The sequence below is a fragment of the Motacilla alba genome, chromosome 1 (genome assembly GCF_015832195.1).
Source record: "Motacilla alba alba isolate MOTALB_02 chromosome 1, Motacilla_alba_V1.0_pri, whole genome shotgun sequence".
NCBI classification, from domain to species: domain Eukaryota; kingdom Metazoa; phylum Chordata; class Aves; order Passeriformes; family Motacillidae; genus Motacilla; species Motacilla alba.
The window spans coordinates 86,516,742-86,536,182 of record NC_052016.1 but is presented as its reverse complement, the minus strand read 5'-3'; the positions used below and the strand labels follow the sequence as shown (position 1 = coordinate 86,536,182).

At 36.5% G+C, this 19,441-nt stretch overlaps 1 protein-coding gene across 2 annotated transcripts in view; it reads right to left on the bottom strand.

The window, feature by feature from the left end:
* Positions 1-19,441, bottom strand: part of ITGBL1 (integrin subunit beta like 1) — a 130,217-nt gene that overhangs the window by 8,328 nt on the left and 102,448 nt on the right. For both annotated transcript variants that reach the window (XM_038127221.1, XM_038127212.1), the window contains exons 8-9: positions 11,987-12,103; positions 1,803-1,949 (exon numbers count right to left, since the gene is read on the bottom strand). In XM_038127221.1, coding sequence (XP_037983149.1) covers positions 1,803-1,949; positions 11,987-12,103 — 264 coding nt within the window. The remainder of the gene's footprint in view (positions 1-1,802; positions 1,950-11,986; positions 12,104-19,441) is intronic.

Genomic DNA, 19,441 nt, shown 5'->3' with positions numbered 1-19,441 from the left:
TTTGCCTGTGATCCCCATCCTGCCCAGAGAAGGGGCAGGAGATAGATGTGTCTTACAGAGGTGATTTCTCTAATGTGTGCTCAGGGGCCAAAGAAACTTGACCAAAAAAACCCAAAAAACAAAACAAAACAAAACAAAACCCAAAAAACTCACCACTGTTGCTGAGTATGGATTTAGGGTCACAGAATTACAGAATGGATCAGTTTGGAAAGGACAACATTAGAGCACATTTCAGGCTGCTAGAGATTATGAAAGTGACCAGATCCCAAGCCATGCCCCAGCAGCACAGCCAACAGAAGTAAAATATCCTTGATATCTCTGCAAATTCCTGATGGATTATCTACTCCCAAAGCCTCAAAGTAAATGATAACCTTGCAACACATGTTCAAAGCTAATTGTTCTTACAGTAAGACCCACAGGCTGGAATAAATAGCTCTCAGCCATCCTTAGAAAAAGATAGCAGATAATATGAATATTTTAAAAATCAACATCATTTTTCATGTTTATACTTACACAGAATCTTATATAGTGCATTTTTTTGATACCAAGCACATTTCTTCATCTTCCTGGTTTATATAAAAAAATCTCAGTGAGGCACACATTAAGAGAGAAAAGGTTAACTTCTGCAGTAAAACAGAGTAATTTCCATTTCTCATTTCTTTAACTCACTCACTCTTGCACATATACTAATTTAAAGATAGTCCCATCTGGAAAAAATAAAGAAACAGTGCAACTTTCTCATTTTTTATGACACTGCATCAACTGAGGGGGAAAAAGCCCCAAAACAAAATTAAATGGTCCAATAGGGAGAATTCTGATAAGTGATAATACAGATAGATGAAGCCTGGACTGGAAACCCCATTTAAATTTCCTCTGCACTGAAATAAAAGTTACCAAAGGGAAAACTGGAAATCTGCCTGATGTAGAGGGTTCCTAACTGGTTTTTCCAGCTGGCAGATTTCTTTCCTGTCTATGCAAGGGACATACAAATATAGGAAATGACACACGGAGTCTGGATTGAGTGCATTCTAGCCTCCAACCAGTCTCTTTTTTTTTTCTATTCTCCTTCAGACATATTATATACAAAAACAGGCAATTTGCACTACAGGGGAGCTAAAAAGCCCTCTTCCCATTAATGCAATTTCCTAGCCTGAAAGACTGCAAGTAAGAACCTCAGAGAATAATTTCAGATAATTATCAAGATTTTCTAACTTTTATTCTTCCCTGTGGCAATTTTTTTAGAGCTGAACTCAAGCTGATGCAACCAGATGAATGAAAATTAGTAAATGAGAAAGTTTGTAGGATTCATTTGTGGGGGTTGCAGACGTCTACTTTTCCTTTGCAGCTGTTTTGGGGAGCAGAGGGATTAAGGGTACCAAATTGCTTTTATACATTTTCCTCCACATACTGTTGTCCAATAAATTACATTTGCCATCTTCCCCACCTGAGTGTTACTGTGGGTAGTGCCCTTTTTCCCCAAAGTGGAAGGAGCACTAGCAGCCAGTTTATAATGTACAGCTGTTCCGCACAGACCATCAGCTAAACACATACAGGAAATTATATGCTACTGACAAATTGCATAGGAGAGCAACGCTGCTGAACGTGTACGGCTGGGGTGGGTGTCTGACCAAATGGATGCAAGTGCATTACAGAGCATCCTTTAACATGCCTTTAATAATGAGTGCCTTTGAAAGAGAGGGTTGCTGAACAACAACCCCCTGCCGTGCACATTAGTCTTCCAGAACGTGATTATTTTCCTCTGTCAGGCACTGACACAGGGTAGCTCAGCTGCCAGATCTTACCCTTCCCGGAGCACAATATGCCATCCGCTGACTCGCAGAGGCTTCTGCTCTCCTCCTCCGTCATGTTGCACTTCCTTGAGTGCTGGCACAACTTTCCAAACCATCCATCCTGGCAAATGCATCGGCCACATGAGCAGATACCGTGGCCTGTAATGACACCAAGGTTGGTTATGAGCAGGATAAGCAGCAACCTGTCACTGTGGTTGCAGAAATCTGTGACTGTGGTCAAAGCGTCAGACCTCTTCAGTATGGAGTGTGTGCTATGGGATAGACAGACTGATGGGTGGACAGCACAGCTTCCCAGCAGGACGACCTTCTGCAGTTCTCTCCTTCTTGTGTTAAAAAGGGTGCCCTAATGATGTGCAGAAAACAAGTGAGGGATAGGTCAAAGAAACCCTAGAAGGTGGGTGAGAAATAGACACTAGAATCCATAACTCACACTTTAAAGAAGGGAGGGGAAAGAAAATATTAATAGAATTTTAAAAAATATATTTTTAAAAAGATTAATAAAAAATTGAAAATATGTTGAATAATAAACTGAGTAGAAAATTTGGCCAGGAAGAAGGGAAAAGTGCCAAAAAATATAGACAAGAATATAGGAATGGAGAATAGAAAAAAAAGAAGTAAGAAATGTCTCCCAGCCAGAATTTTTCAGCTTTGAATAATATTTCTGCATCAGAGACAATAATTCCTTAGCTAATTAGTTACCAGGGGAGCAAACACATACCAGTGACTTTTGCCCAATCCTATGTTCTATGCAGGGCAACAGAGTAGAAATGAAGCGACTGAGATAATTTGGGAGCATGGACTGGGAAGAAGGGAACAAGCAGTAGGAGTATCCAGCAAAGCGTGCACCTGTAGGATGCAGGGAAGCAAACGAGCTATTTGGTTTTCCTGATTAGTGGATTTCTCATGAGCCTCCAGTGCAATTTCATCTTGTAAACTGAGAGGCAACATTGGTAGTTTGCTGGAAGTGAAATTCATTCAAGTTTACTGATAGTCAAATACTTTACAAATTTTAATTACAAAAATACTGGGAGCTCCAAAGTCTTGGAGCTGTCATTTCCAGCATCTAAAAATTCAAATTAATTTTTGTATCCCAAACTCTGTATTGATCTTTGAGGTGTTTTTAGCATATTACATTATTGATGTCTGTTATATTTTGACCATATTTATCATATTAAAGGTTAAGTTAATGACAACACAGTCTTTTTATGACAGTATTTCTACACACTTCTAAAAATTGATAACTAGCAATGATAATAGTTTGATGCTACTTGAACTTTTGTGTCAGACTGGGAAACAAGAGCAACTATATGACAACCCAAAATACAAGAGGTAGAAAACAAGCATATGTACTTTTCCATATGCCCCTTCCAGAGAGATGTCATACAATTGTTTATATAAACTAACTAAAATAAAGCTTCTGTCAGATTATTTTTATTGACTGTATTTATTTTTAATTAGTAACATAGAGATTAGAACTCCATTTAACTCAGCTAATTAAGAGCAAATATACAACTGGATGCCACTGCTGGAAAATTATTTCTGAAGATACAAACCCCTCTACTCTTTTAGCAGTGAATAGTAAGAAATCCATGGCAATTTCACTGAGAAAATAATTTTAAGACATTTTTCTCTCAGTCATTATGTGTTACTGAATGAAGAGACTGATCATATCTGTAAATCCTTTGCACAAGTCAAATAAAAAGGTAATGAATAATCTATAAATTTGCAGCAAACAGAGCTTGCAGTTTACCACATAAAATTTGACTTGCACTTTTCTGTAAAGGAAATTTCTCTCCTCCTTTATGCCGTATAAATCTTCAAAACACAAAGGATTCTTTTGTCTCAAATTACCCATTTTAAAAAAAATTAATATTTGTTCCTAGCTGACACCAGCTTGGGCAGCTGCAGCTTTTTGGATGCCTCATCCATTGAGGTGGCAAGCGTACAAGTGTTCAGCCTACTGCTTGTTAAATCTAAGCTATCTCATGTGAGTGTGGTAGCCTGAGAACAGCTGTTTTACATGGTCGAGTTGTGAATATTCTCCTTGCAAATCATAGAATAAAGGGGTAATCTGAATAACTAAATCAATATTTTATCATGTTAAGCAATTGATTTTGGCTGGAGTTCTTCAATTAGAGATTTTTCTTTACCCCTAACTACACAGATTAAGCATATATACTGAGAAGTGTTGGTCTATCACTATTTCAGACCTAATAGAATAGAATTGTTAAAATCACAAAAAAATTGCATTGCAAATGCTTATTCATAAAAAGCTGTGGTAATGAACTTTAATTAATCAACAATGTTTTAAAAAATTATCTCAAAGAATGAAGACTTTGATGTGGGAGAGGCAAAGAAGACAAAAAAGATGGTGTCAAATACTCTTTCATTTTGCTTAGAATTTTAACTCAAATAACCACAAGATTTAAATGTGAAATATGAATTCAGCAAAAAAAAGCAAGATGCAGGAGATGACTAGCAGGGGCTCATTGTAACCCAAATCAACCTAAAACAAACTGGGCACCATGATGAATTATTTCTTGCCATACCTGGAATTGAAATTGTGTTGTAGGAAATTTTGGTTTAGGATTACTCATGCAGCTGTTGTTGGTGTTCCCCAAAAACCTGCACAATCATTTTGTAAAAAAAAAAAAAACACCACCACAGGGGTGGTACGCAATGAAAAGGTGAAGCAACCATTACAGAGGAAGCTGGTTTTTATTTACAGACTAACTATTACAAACAGATGATGTTCCTGAAGGGCAAACTGAGGCCAGACCCAAGCAAAATTTGGCACCTCAGAAACAGAAGTTCCTCAAACTAATACAATATAATGTATTTTAAATGGAGGAAAAATAAAAAAGTTTTAGAAGTGTAATAAGAATATGAAAAATTGCAGCATAACACAGGATCCCTGATATAGAGCACCAAAGAAAATGAAACAAATATTTTTCTCTGTATTTAAATAGAAACAGGATTTCCACTTTTATTTTTTTTTAATCCCAGGACTTTCCATTATATTATTAAGATAAGAGAATATTAAACCACATATATCTACAAGAAATATTTCTAGGTGAGCAGGCTTCATTACCCTGCCCAAATATGCTAAACGAGCTGCTAAAAATGTTCTTAGAACACCGATTTTTATTTTTTAATTTTTATTGAATATCAAAAGACCAGAACAGTTGTAAAAACTGCAGCTGAAGAAACCTAATATAAATGTGAATTAAAATACTGACTGTCTATTACATTTTCAAAGTAGGTCAGTTAGTCTTGTCTAAGTCTAATGAAGGTGGACTGTGGCTCCAGTGAGAGTAACACAACAGTCAGGCAGTTCAGTTGCACCTTCAAGTGAAACACCGCAGCAAAAAGGGCCAATGTCATTCTCACATCTACCCACATGGAGAAAAGTGAGGAGGAACAAAATTAGAGCATTGATGAGATGGTGTTAAAGTCCTGCAACTCCGTGATATCCATGTTTGAAGAGATTTTTGCAATACTTGGAAGGGTAATAAAAAGTTCTGAGGAAATCAGAGGGTGTGAGAACAGGTATTCTCAAACTACCAGAGAAAGACAAAACAAGAGAGAAAATCTGATAGAGACAAAATCAGGTAAGAAATGAACCAGCATTTCAAACAAGGGTGATGACTATTGGAACAACGTTCAAGTGATGATGGCGTGGGCTACACGTCTTAGGAGTTCTGAGAGCATGGCATGCTCAGGGACAGGCTTTTGCTGCACAAACTGCACAGAATTCAACATAGGGGAAGCACGGGAATAGTGTAATGGCTATTTATAGGCTAATAAAAGAGGTTCAACAGAAAGGCCCCTTTTGGATTCACAAAATTAGTATCTATTAATCAACATAAATGTTAATGTACTAGCAATTCCTTTATTGCTCATTTGAGCAGAAAGATTAAATTAAAATGCTTTTTGCAAACCAGAATCATATTTTATGCTATCTGAAAAGCTAAACAAACTTAGTTCTCTGTGCATCTATGTAAAGTGTTGACTTTTCATACACCTACACAAATGTCGGGGTGACCAGGACATAAATCTGTAGTGCATTTTAAAAAATTAGAATAAATAAAATTAATTTAATACAGTCTATGCAATGCCATTAGTACCTGTACTAGCTGCAATCATCACTCTTGTATCTAATACCTACTGGTCCTTCCAAATTTATCTGTTTCTGCCCCTGGATGTGCCTCAGAGCTAGGATGAAGCAGTTAAACACAAGGACACAGGCACTGAATCATTAACTCTTCTCTTAGAATTGTCAGAGTAAAACCCTAATTCACATTAGTTTTATTCCAGTTAGACTATGACTTCTCAGCTGTTTAATACCATCATTTTCACCTTTGTTAGCACCAGCTTTACTCAGTAAATGTGTATGAACTGCTGGTTTGGTTTTCTGGATTTTTTTGTGTGTGTGGTTTTGTTTTTTGTTTTGTTTTTTTTTTTTTTTTTTTTTTGCCAGGAGAATAATTGCATTTTTCAATAACAAATACCATAATAAAATTTCTCTATTAAATAATACATATATAGAGATTCTATCTATCTAGTATATTCACTATCTATGTATAGTACTGAATTCTGCAACAATTATATGTTCTTCAGTTTCCTCTATCAAAAGAATACGGTCCCTGCTCTGAAGACTTTTTGATAGAACAGATGAAAGAGCTGTTGGATAGGATTTAAACTTTTATTTTAACATGGTAGGAACCTCAGAGAAATTAGAGGTTCAATTCAGATGCCCTGTGGCATTGGACATGCCCTAAGGCATCAAGGACATCCTCATGATGGCAGCAGCCAGACAGGCACTCCTGTATCCTTGTGGAGCCAAGCTGTGGTCAGGCAAGGGTAGTCTCTGGAATCATGGGTCATAAAAAGTGCTTTAATTTATGTGGCTGAAGACTTTAAAATTATGTGCCATATAGTTGGAAAAGCCATGGTAGACTCAGGAGTCATATTTCTGAATTCTCCGACCAGTCAGTGCCAAAATCTGTCTTTGTTTGGGAGATTGATACGTATTATTTTTCTTTCCTAATTTGTTTTTTACATATATTAGGGAGTTCTACAAATGTCTTATATACTTCTGTTTCTGTGGCTCAACATTAGTGTAAGAAATAGGGAAATTGTCTGACAGCAACTGTACCATACTTAGCTTTGCTTAATGAAGCATATAATTAATCATAGCTCTCCCATTTCTATGGTTATGGTCTTACTGGTCCTCATAAGAACATGTTATCTGAAAATATCACGCTTCTGCTCCACTGAACAGATGACAAAAATAAATGTCATTCATGATTTCTGCAGCATGGACCCAGAACTTTCATAAAAAAAGAAAGATTTTACATTTCCTGTTGTATAGCCTATATTAAAAAAAAAAAAAAAAAAGGCAGACCTTCTTCTGAATCCAATTATTTAGCCTGGCTGGATAGTAATGAAAAATTTATATTCAAGGGAACATGGCAATCAGGGGCAACTTATACCAGACTTTGAAAGGGAGCTTTACCATTGCACATCCTGGTGATGACTGTGCAATCCTAGAATCCATCACTATAAGAATGTGATATGGAAGTTTCTGTCTCAAGTTGAAATCATTGGAAAGCTGGGAATTGTGGCTTAAGGTATATGTATGCCTTATAAACTCCATATTTTCCCTTGTTCTCAGGCAATTCATAGAGAGTAACATTGGAAATCTTAATACTGGTGCAAATGATGCATGGATGAAAATGTGTAAGCGCCAGAAGAAACCCCAGAATGAGGTCAAATGCATGACCTGCACAACACATTCACAGGAGTAAACTAAGAAATGTATTATTTCATCAAAATGAAAAGGTCTGCACTCTCACAGAACAACAATATGATGAATGTCATGATGACTTGTTGGCCGAAGTGTCTGTGCGCAACACAAAAGTTGTCAATGCAGACACAGAAAAAAATGCGTGCCATTCTTTTCCTCATAACCCCAACAAGAACAGCATGTCAGAAACTAAGAATGTCAAGAACTAAGAATGTCAAAAATCAGGAAGCACAGACAACAGGTACCGGACTTGCCCCAAATTTACAGAGATAAAAGTAAGAAAAATTGTGAGTCAAAAGGATCACCCTAACTTTTGGGTCTTGAATATATAAAAGATGTATTTAAAGACCAGTTTGTTATTGTCAGTTACAAAAATAAAAAGACCTACTGAAAACTTGATGGGTGGCATCCCTTATCCATGTTCTGTGTCACACACAAGAAATCCTGACCAAACTATTATATGCAGACACTTTGATGCTTGTATTTGGGCATGAGAATGCAAGAGGATGAAATCAACAAAAGATGTGTCTGAGTGGCAAAAATTAATTTACTAGAGGATTTCCTAAAAAAAAAATACTAACTTCCCCTCCCATAAAATCTCAAGCAGAATTTTCGCTGGGCTGTATTCTTACACTTAGAGAAGAGAGAGGTGTGAAGGCAAATCTGAGTAAGGAGGGAAATAAAAATTACCTCAGCATTTGCTCCAAGAATAAATCAACTCCTCCAGCTTCTGGAAGCCTTTTTAGTATAACCAGAATTTCAAACTGATGATAACTAAAAGCATTGGTATTAGCAAACAAAAAAAGATAATCTGCATTTACTCTTTGATGTGTCATGACACATCTAGATTCCCTACAGTGTTAGGATTGCATTTTGGTGAGGATTGTATTTTTATGTGCTCTGGCCAAAATAATTAGTTAAAATGTCATCAAAATGGAATTGCTCACTTGAAAATAAAAAGAACAGACTTAAAGTATTCCACTGTCACAAGTGACAAAGAAAAGGTTTACTGGAATGACCAGTCTTAGTTGTTTCTTATTGTTAAAGACAGTGAAAACATTTAGGAATAAACATTAAAAGGCCTTATCAAAGCTAATATTCTTATTGATGGCCCACTATTTGAAGAACAGAATGATACATTGATATAATACAAAATGGGTACATCCATAGAAATACATAAGAGTCTTGTTACGTATACGTATCTTGTTATGCATGAGTTACCTGTTACAAGTTTAAGCCTTTGCTAGTGATCCCAGTTTCAACCAACTTCTTACTTATTTTGTTTGGTTTAGTTTCATTGCAGAGTTTTTATTCAGCATAATTCTACAGGAACTTGCGGTACGCAGAGGACCCCAAATATTTTGTCTTATTCCTTTAATGGCTGCCACTTGGCTGTGACAAGAACTCATAGCTAGGCCAATAATTGTCCAGAGAACAAACTGAAGCGAATGGAATTAAGTGCATTATCAAATCCATTTCAAATTGATCTTTATTGTTGTTCTGAGTTCCTGTCTGCCTGCCCTCAAGCCTGAAAGAGAAAAAATCCTAATGGACAATAGTTGGCCCAGCGAGGTGGAGCAGCCAATGATGAAATCACTGGAAAACATGACTGGACACAGAAAGGAAACAAATACCACTTGAAACCTGAGGACGCATCTGCAGCAAGCAGCTCAGCCATAACCTCAGAGGGCAGAGAGAAGCATGTCTCACCAGGTTACAGGATGAGTAAATATGAGGCCTGGCATAAAAAAGCAACACAGCATTGCCAAAGACTTGAGCTAGCAAAAGTGATTCTCTGGTCATGTGTGCGCACCAAAACTACTTAACTTGCACATGAAAGACTCAAAGAACCAAGCAAAGCCAAAGGAAATGTGATGTTAAATACTTCTGTGGATCAACACTGAAGTACACCTGTGAAAGTCTTGCATAATTAAAAAACCTGAACAGTAGGGAAAGGGCCATTAGGTAGAACATATCTACCTAACATATCTCAAAAAAGCTGCAAGAGACACCTTCTCCACTCTTAGCATATTAAGTCTATGGACAGAGGCACAGAAAAAGAAACATGAAGGAAAGACCTGGAAAGCAGGTCAAGGAAGGTGAGTCTCCCCCTCCACTCCCCTCTGGTGAGACCTGCAGTACTGTGTCCAGCTCTGTGGTCTCTAGTACAAGGAAGACATGAATCTGTTGGAGCAGGTCCAGAGACTATCCCCAAAAATGGTCAGAGGGATGGAGAACCCCTCTTATCAGAAATGGCTGAGAGCATTGAGATTGTTTAGCCTGGAGAAGAGAAGGCTCTGAAGACCTTACTGTGACCTTTCAATATTACAAAGGAGGAGTATAAGAAAGACCAAGAAAGATTTTTTTTTACCAAGATCTGTAGTAACAGAACAAGGGGTAATGGTTTCAAACTGAAAGATAATGGATTTAGCTGGGACATAAGGAAGAGATTTTTTTATTATTAAGGTGTGGAGACTTGCAACAGGTTGCCAAGAGCTGTGGATTCCCCACCCCTGAAAATGTTCAAGGCCAGGTTGGATGGGGCTCTGAGCAGCCTGGGCTTAGTGAAAGGTTCCCCGCCCATGTCAGGGGTGCTCGGACTAGATGATCTTTAAAGGTCCCCTTCAACCCAAACTGTTCTGTGATTCCATAATTATATGAATCAATTTCTAAAAGCAGAGTGCTGTGAAATCTATGCTGAGTCTTCCTGCAACCTCTGTCTTTGTGGAGACATTAAGTCTCTATTCTTGGTACTGCATTGATGGACAGCTGAATTTTTAAGCGAATGACTCACTACCATCATGCAGAAACATGGCCATGGGATCTCATTCAGTTGTACCCTAATTCATCATAGCTTTCACCTCATGTCTTTCTATCGTTGCATGGGCAGCTGGTCTGGAAAGCAAGCTATTAATCAGTCTCTGCTGGCTGGAAAAGGCCAGTAACAATTCTTATTCAAATCATTTAGGTTGTCATTCACATTTCTCATTTCAGCATGCATTTAACCTGAAAACACTGGTCTTCCTTCTTTATGCTTACAGGCACTCAGCGCTCACTGTCAGACCCCACACAGTCCAGCTTATAATGCTCTGAAGACAGATTTACTAGCAAGGGCTTATGTCCTTACTGTGATTGCCTGGGCAGCAACAGTGGTAGAAAAATAGCAATGAAAAGAGGACAATGAAAGATAAAAGAATAAGCAGTTCAGCAAGATATTTCAGGAAGTTCAGGCTGAGACAGAAGCATAGACAAACCCAAAAGAGAGAGTGAGATGTAATAATATAAAACATGAGTGATATAAACTGAAGAGATATTTTTAGCATGGATGATGATGAATTTTATGTCCCAACTATTTAATACCTTACAAAAATGAAACAGTTTTTCAGTGGGTTTTTTAATGTCTTTAACACAATTTTTTTTTTTTTCCTACACACTCATATTATTGAATTAATCTGAATGTTGTAAACTATTTTTATGGCTGGTTAGGCATTCAAACCAAGATTTTCTATATATGTCCATATTCTGCATGGCAGACACCTTGAAGAAATATTCCCTGTCAGAATTTTTATGTGCATGAGGAACATGAAGCAATACATTCTTTTTCCTACACAGAAATCAGGAATGCAATACAATGTGCCATTGCTCATGCCAACGACTTTGTTAACATTTAGAATCAAAGAGTCATTTTAAAAACGAAACGCATAAAAACTAGAAAGAGAGAATTCAGGAAAAATATTATTCCCTTGCTTACAAAATGCCATATGGTATGCATGCACTTACATATCCAAAAGTACCTTGAAATACTGCTAAACACCAACATACTTTACTGAAATATCACAATGTAAGGCTTTCACTGTCAACACTAAAATAAACCATCTGTATCTACAATTACTATGACACTGTCTCTCAAGCATTTTACATTCTTTCATATCATATTTTGCTACTCTTTTAGAAAACAGGCATATCATTGTTAGTGACTTCAAAATATTTAAAAGTTTTGCTGGTCATCAGTACCTTTAGGTTTATTACAACACCCTCAATAAAGCATCACAACGAACACAATGTAAGGTTACCTAATGTTTTAGGTTGTTGTTTAAGTGTCTGATGGAGCTGATGGAAGACAGCACTTCCATTTATGTGTTAGTATACCTAAAGTCTTAAAATAAATATTCTCTAACTTGTTCAGTTCTTCTAGTGCTTGTTTTTAACAAAAATCTACCATCTAATTATCAATCAATGATGTAAATAGTCTATACTGACATTATAGTAAAAAATCAAGGGGGACAGAAGGCTATATACAGTTAAGATTTAGTTCTGTTATGCTGCTAAATTCTGCTGTGTTATATGATATTAAGTGAGCACATACCCCCACAGACATCACCATCTGCATTTTCACACTGTCGATCATCACATTCACAGTTTTTGCCATGAACTCTGTTGTCTCCTGGAGGGAAACAAGTGCATTGGCCACATTCACATCTCCCTGTAAGAATAAATAATTGTTAGAGTCATGGTTTCAGTAAAGTCAAATAAATTGAGTAAACCCCAAATTCATGCTGCATCCTGACCCCAAAGACAAACTACAAGTCACACTGCATTGATTAAAGTATAACTCATAAACACAATTAAACAAACAAACAAACAAACAAAATCATAGCAAAACAAAACTATCCCTCCTCCATGGCAACCAGCAGGAAAACATATCCCTGTTATAATCTTAGTGGAAATGGCAACAATAAGCAATCACTGGCCTTGCATGTCTTTCATATCTGAACTTAGCATAACTGAGCTGGCCCATGTTTATCTGCATAATTATCCTCTATAGTTGATCTAAAATATTTAGCACATATCTCAGAAACACCAAGACAAATGTGATCAGAATTAAACAGCCTATGCACAGAGCTATCTAAGATAGTCTCTATTCATGTAGAAAAATAATTCTTCAAATACTCTGTCAGGCTTTTTGAAAGCCAAATCCCTGTAATTTTTCTTGTCTAGATCTGAGGAAATAAGCACAACCTCTGTCACAGTCTCCCCTTCATCAATCTATTTACAGTAGAGCTCCCCAGAGCTTAAAGAGACAACAGATTTTTCCAAGTTCTCACAGATTTCACTCCAAAACCCTAAGAGCAGTGAGTAAAAAATGGCCAGATGTGGAAAAAATTAATATCCAGGACAGTCCTACATTTCACATATCTGAGACAAACTCAGTTCAGATAAGGGGCTCTAACTTCTAAGAGTTTGCCTCTGTATGTTTTTAAATTATTTTGTGCAATTCTGGGAAATAATTTTCTAAAAATGGCACAAATCATGGAACAAACTCATATATTTGATGGGCCTGGGAAGGGATATTGTGTGTAAAAATTGGCCACCAGAGACATGGACTAGCATGCAAAAAACCTGCCCTTATTGATTTAATTTAGTCACAGCATTAGTGAAACTCAACTTGGGCCTGGTCACTGCTCTGCTGAATGCAATGCCCAAATTTATAGTATTGCTGGAAAGTAAAAAATATCCTCCAAGGGCAGCCTTTCATTATGCAACCAGACAGTTCACAACACACTGCACTAATTTTTTCCAGCATTTGCTGAAATATTTTATTGAATGGGAAAAGACTGTTAATGAAAACCTCAGTAAAGGTTTTCTAACTGTAGGTGTCATGACAATAAAACCTTTTAGGGTAAGGTACTGACAAATGATTACTTCTTTTCCCAGCTTCTAACCTTAATTTGTTATATTTGTTTGTGGGGCTTTGGGGTTTTTTTTTGGTTTTTTTTTTTTTTCTTTTTTACAGAAAACAGTTTAATTAAGTTGGAATAGGGAGAGATCTTTTTACTTATGGAAAAAAATTTCTAAGCCCATTTTATAACTTCTATACTCTTCACCTTCCCAAGCCTCAATGTACATTGCCCTTCTGAGCTGACATTTTATGCACCAGGATTCAATCTAGAAGGACATAAAGAGCAAGAATTTCAGCAAAGACATACAAAAGAGAATTAGAGTAAATACTTCTTAATACCTTTGTTATATGCAGAGATTAAAAATTGTGTTTCATTGTCAATTATATGAGGATACTTGTTTCAGAAAGAAACTTTTTATTGGAAGTGCATCTACTGCATCATGAAATAGAGTTGTGCTTAGTAATCATGTCCAAATTTAAGATATGATTGTCTACAGAAAAAATGATGCTATTGGCCGGCATTCTCTAAGCTATAATTATTTGTCAAGGACAGCCACATTAGAAGTTGGAAAAAAATCCTTAGTGCTTAAATATACAGAGAATTTTATTGAGTCTAAGTTGTCTCTTTTTATGCATTCACCTTAGGCAACCTGATCACTTTTGCAAAAGTGCCACATAAGCCTGTCCCAAGGAACAGTCAGGAACCCGCAGGCTGAGAGGCACCTGATGAACAGGACACATCTGTTGTGGAAACTGTGACATAAACACAAGAAGAATCTTCAGTAGTTATATCCTGGCCAGCCATTGCTATAATAAGGATGCCTGAAGATGGTAAAATCATTTTAAGCAAACTGCTTTGACTAGAGGAGTCTTTAGAGATGGAAAATCCTCAAGAGGAATGAGCAAAGGGAGGTCCTGTCATGAGGATCCTGCATGTTCTGTAACTAAGCTTTATCTTCTGTAATGCTTAATTTAATAAGTCAGATTCCAGTGGCTGGTACCTTGTGCTGCAGTGGGAACAGGCTCCTCTCAGTCCCTGCTGCAAGTAATATTTATTCATTTTAGCTAATGTGCAACAGTTTCACCAGTAGAAAAATGGAGGGAAGCCCCTCCCTAGTCAGATGAAGCACATTTTTGTCATGTAAGAGATACAAGATCAAAGGTAATTTAGGCCCTGCTTTCTCAGTCTGTGCCTTTTTTTTTTTTTTTTTTCCTGGCTCTCACCTAAATATGGTTTAGATTATCTGACTGCAGACCTCAACAGAATTGAAAGTGTCGAAAATAGACAGAAACTTCAGCCAGCAAATGCTCTGGAAAAGGATTCCATTGAGCTATTTCTTTATATTTAAATATTCAAAAATACAATTATAGTAGTTTATTACACTGCTGATGAAATTGATACTCAAATTATTAGTTCCTTTACTTTTACTAACGTTACAAGATCAGCGTGAGAAACTAATTCAATGGTGTCACTAAATAAATGCCACTTTGTACTGGCTACAAAAATATTCTGCATCCAAAAGTAGTGAGATGTTGGTTAGATTATGTAAATTTGGCTCACTCTAAGGAGATAATTAAACAAAGAATTGAAGTCCTATTGCTTCTGAGCAGCTAACTATATAGAATGTATCTGCTTGTGAAATATTAGAAGCCACACCTTATTCTGTGATCTTCTTCTCTTAGCTATCGTGATAAAATACTTACCAAAGAAATTCAATCATTCGAAAGTAATTTGAAGCTCACATTACATTGAAAAGGGATCAGCACTTTACTAAACATACTCCTTCTTTGTATAGAATAATAGGTTTACCATAGCAACCTGATTATACAGGGAAAGCTACTGCCATGCATCCTAAATTTTCTTTAAATTCCAAGGCATACAGAAACAATTAAACATGGGTTGACTATAACATTCTGCACCTTCTCAACCATCTGTGCAAGAGCTACACTTTATGAGTAAAAAGAAACCAGTTGACCTCAGACATCTTACAGCAAGTGGCTTCCACTCTTCCTCAGTAAACAGGGAGGGTAAATGTCATTATCAGACGGCTTCAGATGAAGGCAGCTTTATGATGGAAGTTATATGAGCTATTAGCATTGAAAAGCTTAAGCTACTTACTGCCATGCAAGATGCTAAGAATAGAATAATTATACAAGACATTTATTTGCCTACAGTCTTAATATTTCCTCACACTTCTTCCTGCCATTGATGTCAATAGGAGTATTAACTTATCACTAATAATTGTTAGTGCTTGAAAAGTGACAAAAGATCAGCTTAGGTTGGGTTTTTTGTTTTTAAAGAGAATTAAAGTGCCACATCTCATCAAAACACCAGTTCATTAGATAGCGAAATCGAATTTTAAAGAAAAATGCCGTAAGCTTTTAGCTTTTGATTTTATTCCCCATTTACCATAGAATTTTTTCATTCCTCATGTCCAACATTTATAAAGCATAACTAAACAGTTTCTAGATTTACATTAAACCTATCCCCATACAAATTGCTGAGACAATTAGCTGCTTGCATTCAAACAAATTTCCAGTTGCCTATATGGATTGACTGAAACTCTCCTTTGTACACGTAGTTTTAAAACTCTGTACTAGAAGTGTATAATTTTTAATAAAGCATTTTTACCCTGTTTTGGCCAGCAAAGGAAGAGATAGTAACAGCTTTCAATGTAAAAATAAACACTGAATATAATAAGATATACTTCATTGTCTTTCCCTGCCTGTAACTCTATAACATAAAAGGATTTTTCTGTGCAGGATGATGAATTTTTTATCTTCTAAATGAAAACAAATAAACAAAGCCTTTCTTCTGTTTATGTTTCTGGTTTTTTGTGTAAGGAAGACAGTGACAAATTGCACTGAGTGTGGTAAAAGCAAATCAGGTTCATTTGGCATATCAAAAAAAAAGGTGTTTCAGGCTACTGATAAATAGGAGGGAATCTGCCTTTAGTAAGGACTTTTCTGCCCCATGGCTGTCCCAGGCTTAACATCTGAAAAAAAGCATTACCTATCAGAAATTGCAATTTCTTTTTTATCACATAATCTCAGCCAACTTGAGCACATTCAGTAAAGCTGCTGTATCTTTCTGCCAACAGAACTCATTTCATGCTGGATGTGAGCAAGATGATCTAAAACAATGTTCAGAAATGGCAAATCAGAGAAAGGGAATGGGAAAATTTGTACAGAAGATCACAAAGTTTCAGTGGACATAAAGGGTGAGGGGAAGCAGATGTGGCTGAAAGGAAGTAATAGAAGGTAGCAGATTCAAGCAAGGCAAAAGATAATCCACTGATTGGGTGGTGGAAGGAATAGAAGAGCAGTAAAGGAAACAAAGAGTACCACAAAATTGGAAAACAAAATGCAACACTTGCCAAAAATAGGGTGGTGGCTTGCTCAGTTGGAGGTGTTCAGAGCAGCACACTCCAGCTGAGCTTGATCAATGTGGAGAAATTTAGACTCAAGCAGAAAACAGCGACAAATTTCTTAGTGGCCATGCATTGTGTGTTTTGTATGTCCTATTCCAAAAATTGCCCAGAATTAATTCCCATCTAGAATGGCTTAAAAGAATTAAAAAAAAAAATATATATATGTATATATATATATGTGTGTGTGTGTGTGTGTGTGTATATAAATATTGTACTGACTAGACAAAAAATAATTCTGCCTTATACATGAAAGGATCCTTTGGTTTTAAAATGCTGGCAGTTCTTAGCTCTGGTTTGTTGGGTGGTTTATGAGCTGTCAGAAAAAAGGAACCTTTGGAAACATCTTAAGTACATACAAAAGTATCCTTAGAACCTCTTCAAATGCATGAATATCTGACTGATCTCACTCAAACAATGAAAATCTGGGGACTGTTAGGGGCTTGGGGTAAAGGATGTGTTTTTGAGGAGATAATTCAAAAATTTGGTCATAATTGGGTTTTCCACAAAATATTCAAGCAACAAGCACTTTTTTTTTCCTGCAATATATTATGAAAAATAAATCTATGCATTTATCTCCTCATACACAAGAAAAAACATCCAGCAGTTATTACAAGAACAAGTACTTGTTTGGGCTTGGATTGAGAACTAGCTTTCTCTTTCTAAATCAGTATATAGAAAGTAAACATGCCTTGAGTCTACTCATAAAAAGATTATTTGCAGCATGACTGACCCAAGACCTCAACTAAAGATATAAAAGCTCCAGAGAAGGGCTTAGCTGAATCATACCAGAATAAAATGAAATTAAAATGGCTTTAATAAATCTAAAGTAATTTCCTAACTTCAGAATTTTGTGCTCCTTTTTTTCAAGAATTTTGTAGAGGTAAACTTTTAATAGCAAGTTCTGAGATTTTTATTTAAATAACATGAACAGTAGCTGATGTATATAATTAGGTTAAATATCTGTATTTTTCTTAGTCTTACTGGTCTCCTCTCAGCTGCAACAACTGCATCAGCTACTACATTCAGAACTATCAACAGGTTTGAAATACATGTATGTAAATGTATGTAAACATTTGGCCTAAGGAAAACAGCAGAAATTCACAAATTAAGAAATTCTTTTGTTAAAGCTGCCTGAGACTTTCCACTATGGTGTGTTTTATCAAGTTGTTTACCAGTACAACGTATAAGATTTCCCTTATATAGTAGGTATCATGGGCATATTTTCTTAGACAGAAAAAGTATGTTAATTTCAATTTTTTTTTAAATTTAATTGTTTTATGGTGTGAAGGAGTACCAAAGAAGGTCCGAAAGTTTAGTTTGTTCTTAAGGGTATAAAACCTCAAAACACAAAAACCCCAAATAACCCTAAGATAAAAAGATCTCAAGAAATAAAAGTATGCTATCCCAAATAAGGCAACTTTCACAACGGTGCTAGCAACTGAACATTGTAAAAGCAAGTGTAAAAGCAAGTGTCATGCAAGAGAGACTTGTCCCCCAGCTTTAGAACACACATGATGAATGACTGGAAGTCTGATTGCACAATTGGCATATGACACCTGAAGTAAATGCTTTTTCTTTGTGACAGCTTAATAGTGAAATACTTCTTTAGATAATTCTACTCAACAGCACTACTTTACAGATTTAGCATCAGATAGTCTTTCAGAGCTCCTGCCCGTCAGCAACACTGATTTGTATCTCCTTTTCCATGCTGCCTTTCTTGTTATTCTACTTTTGATTTTTCATTTTTTCCCCTCCCTCTCTTTAAAAATTTTGGTAAGAAGTACTGCAGCACTGCTAGCTTCCTTTTCGGATTGTTAGCTTGACATCTGCTATCATCATCAAGCTGACACGTCTCCTCCATCTGCCTGCTCTAAGTAGCCCTGCTTTGAGGATGCACTCGAAAGCTCCTTTTGTATTTCTGCACAGCCAACAGGGAATTTCTAGAGGAGTTCCAGGAGAGGAGTCATCCAGAACACCCCTGCCCACTTTGCAGGAGCAGGATTTTAGCCGTAGGCATCACTTTTCCTCATGACATCTTCCTCAGATTCTCCCACATCCTTGACAGTTCCCTCCCTATATTAAGGGGACAAGTAGGACTACGAAGGCAATTACTTCTCTGTTCAAATGAAAGGTGATAGTCAAAGTCACCACACAGAGGAGAGATGTGTGAAGAAGACAAGAAAGAAGGTGGCAAAACACTTTCTAAAGAAATGTGTTGTTGAGGCAGAGAGCAGTGGAAATTGAAGGGGAGGAGAGGGAATACATTGGGGAAAAAGAGAAAAATAGACAGCACGGCAAATTTCTCTCTGAAGATGTACAAACCCTAGAATTCAGCAAGCCATCATCTGATTTTTAAATTCCCTTCCTCTGCTCATGGCTTTTTCATTCTTTCCCCCCAAAATGCTTTCAAAAACTCAAATTATAAAGAAAAAATACTGCAAAGAGATGCCACTAAATCAAGCAAATGATACAAAGCATTCTACTAAAACTAAAATCTCCATAGAACATTAAAAATGAAGTTATGTTTGATTTAAAGGCTCTGACTTGAGAATGCTTTCTCTTCACATTGACAACTATCAGGAAAAATAAGTCTCATTTCCTTTTCAACCTATTCAGCTGCCTGATGCTTACCATAAGCTGCTACAAAACATTTTCCAGCAAAACCCAAACATAATAAAGATTTCACAATCCCACAATGGAAGATACATTA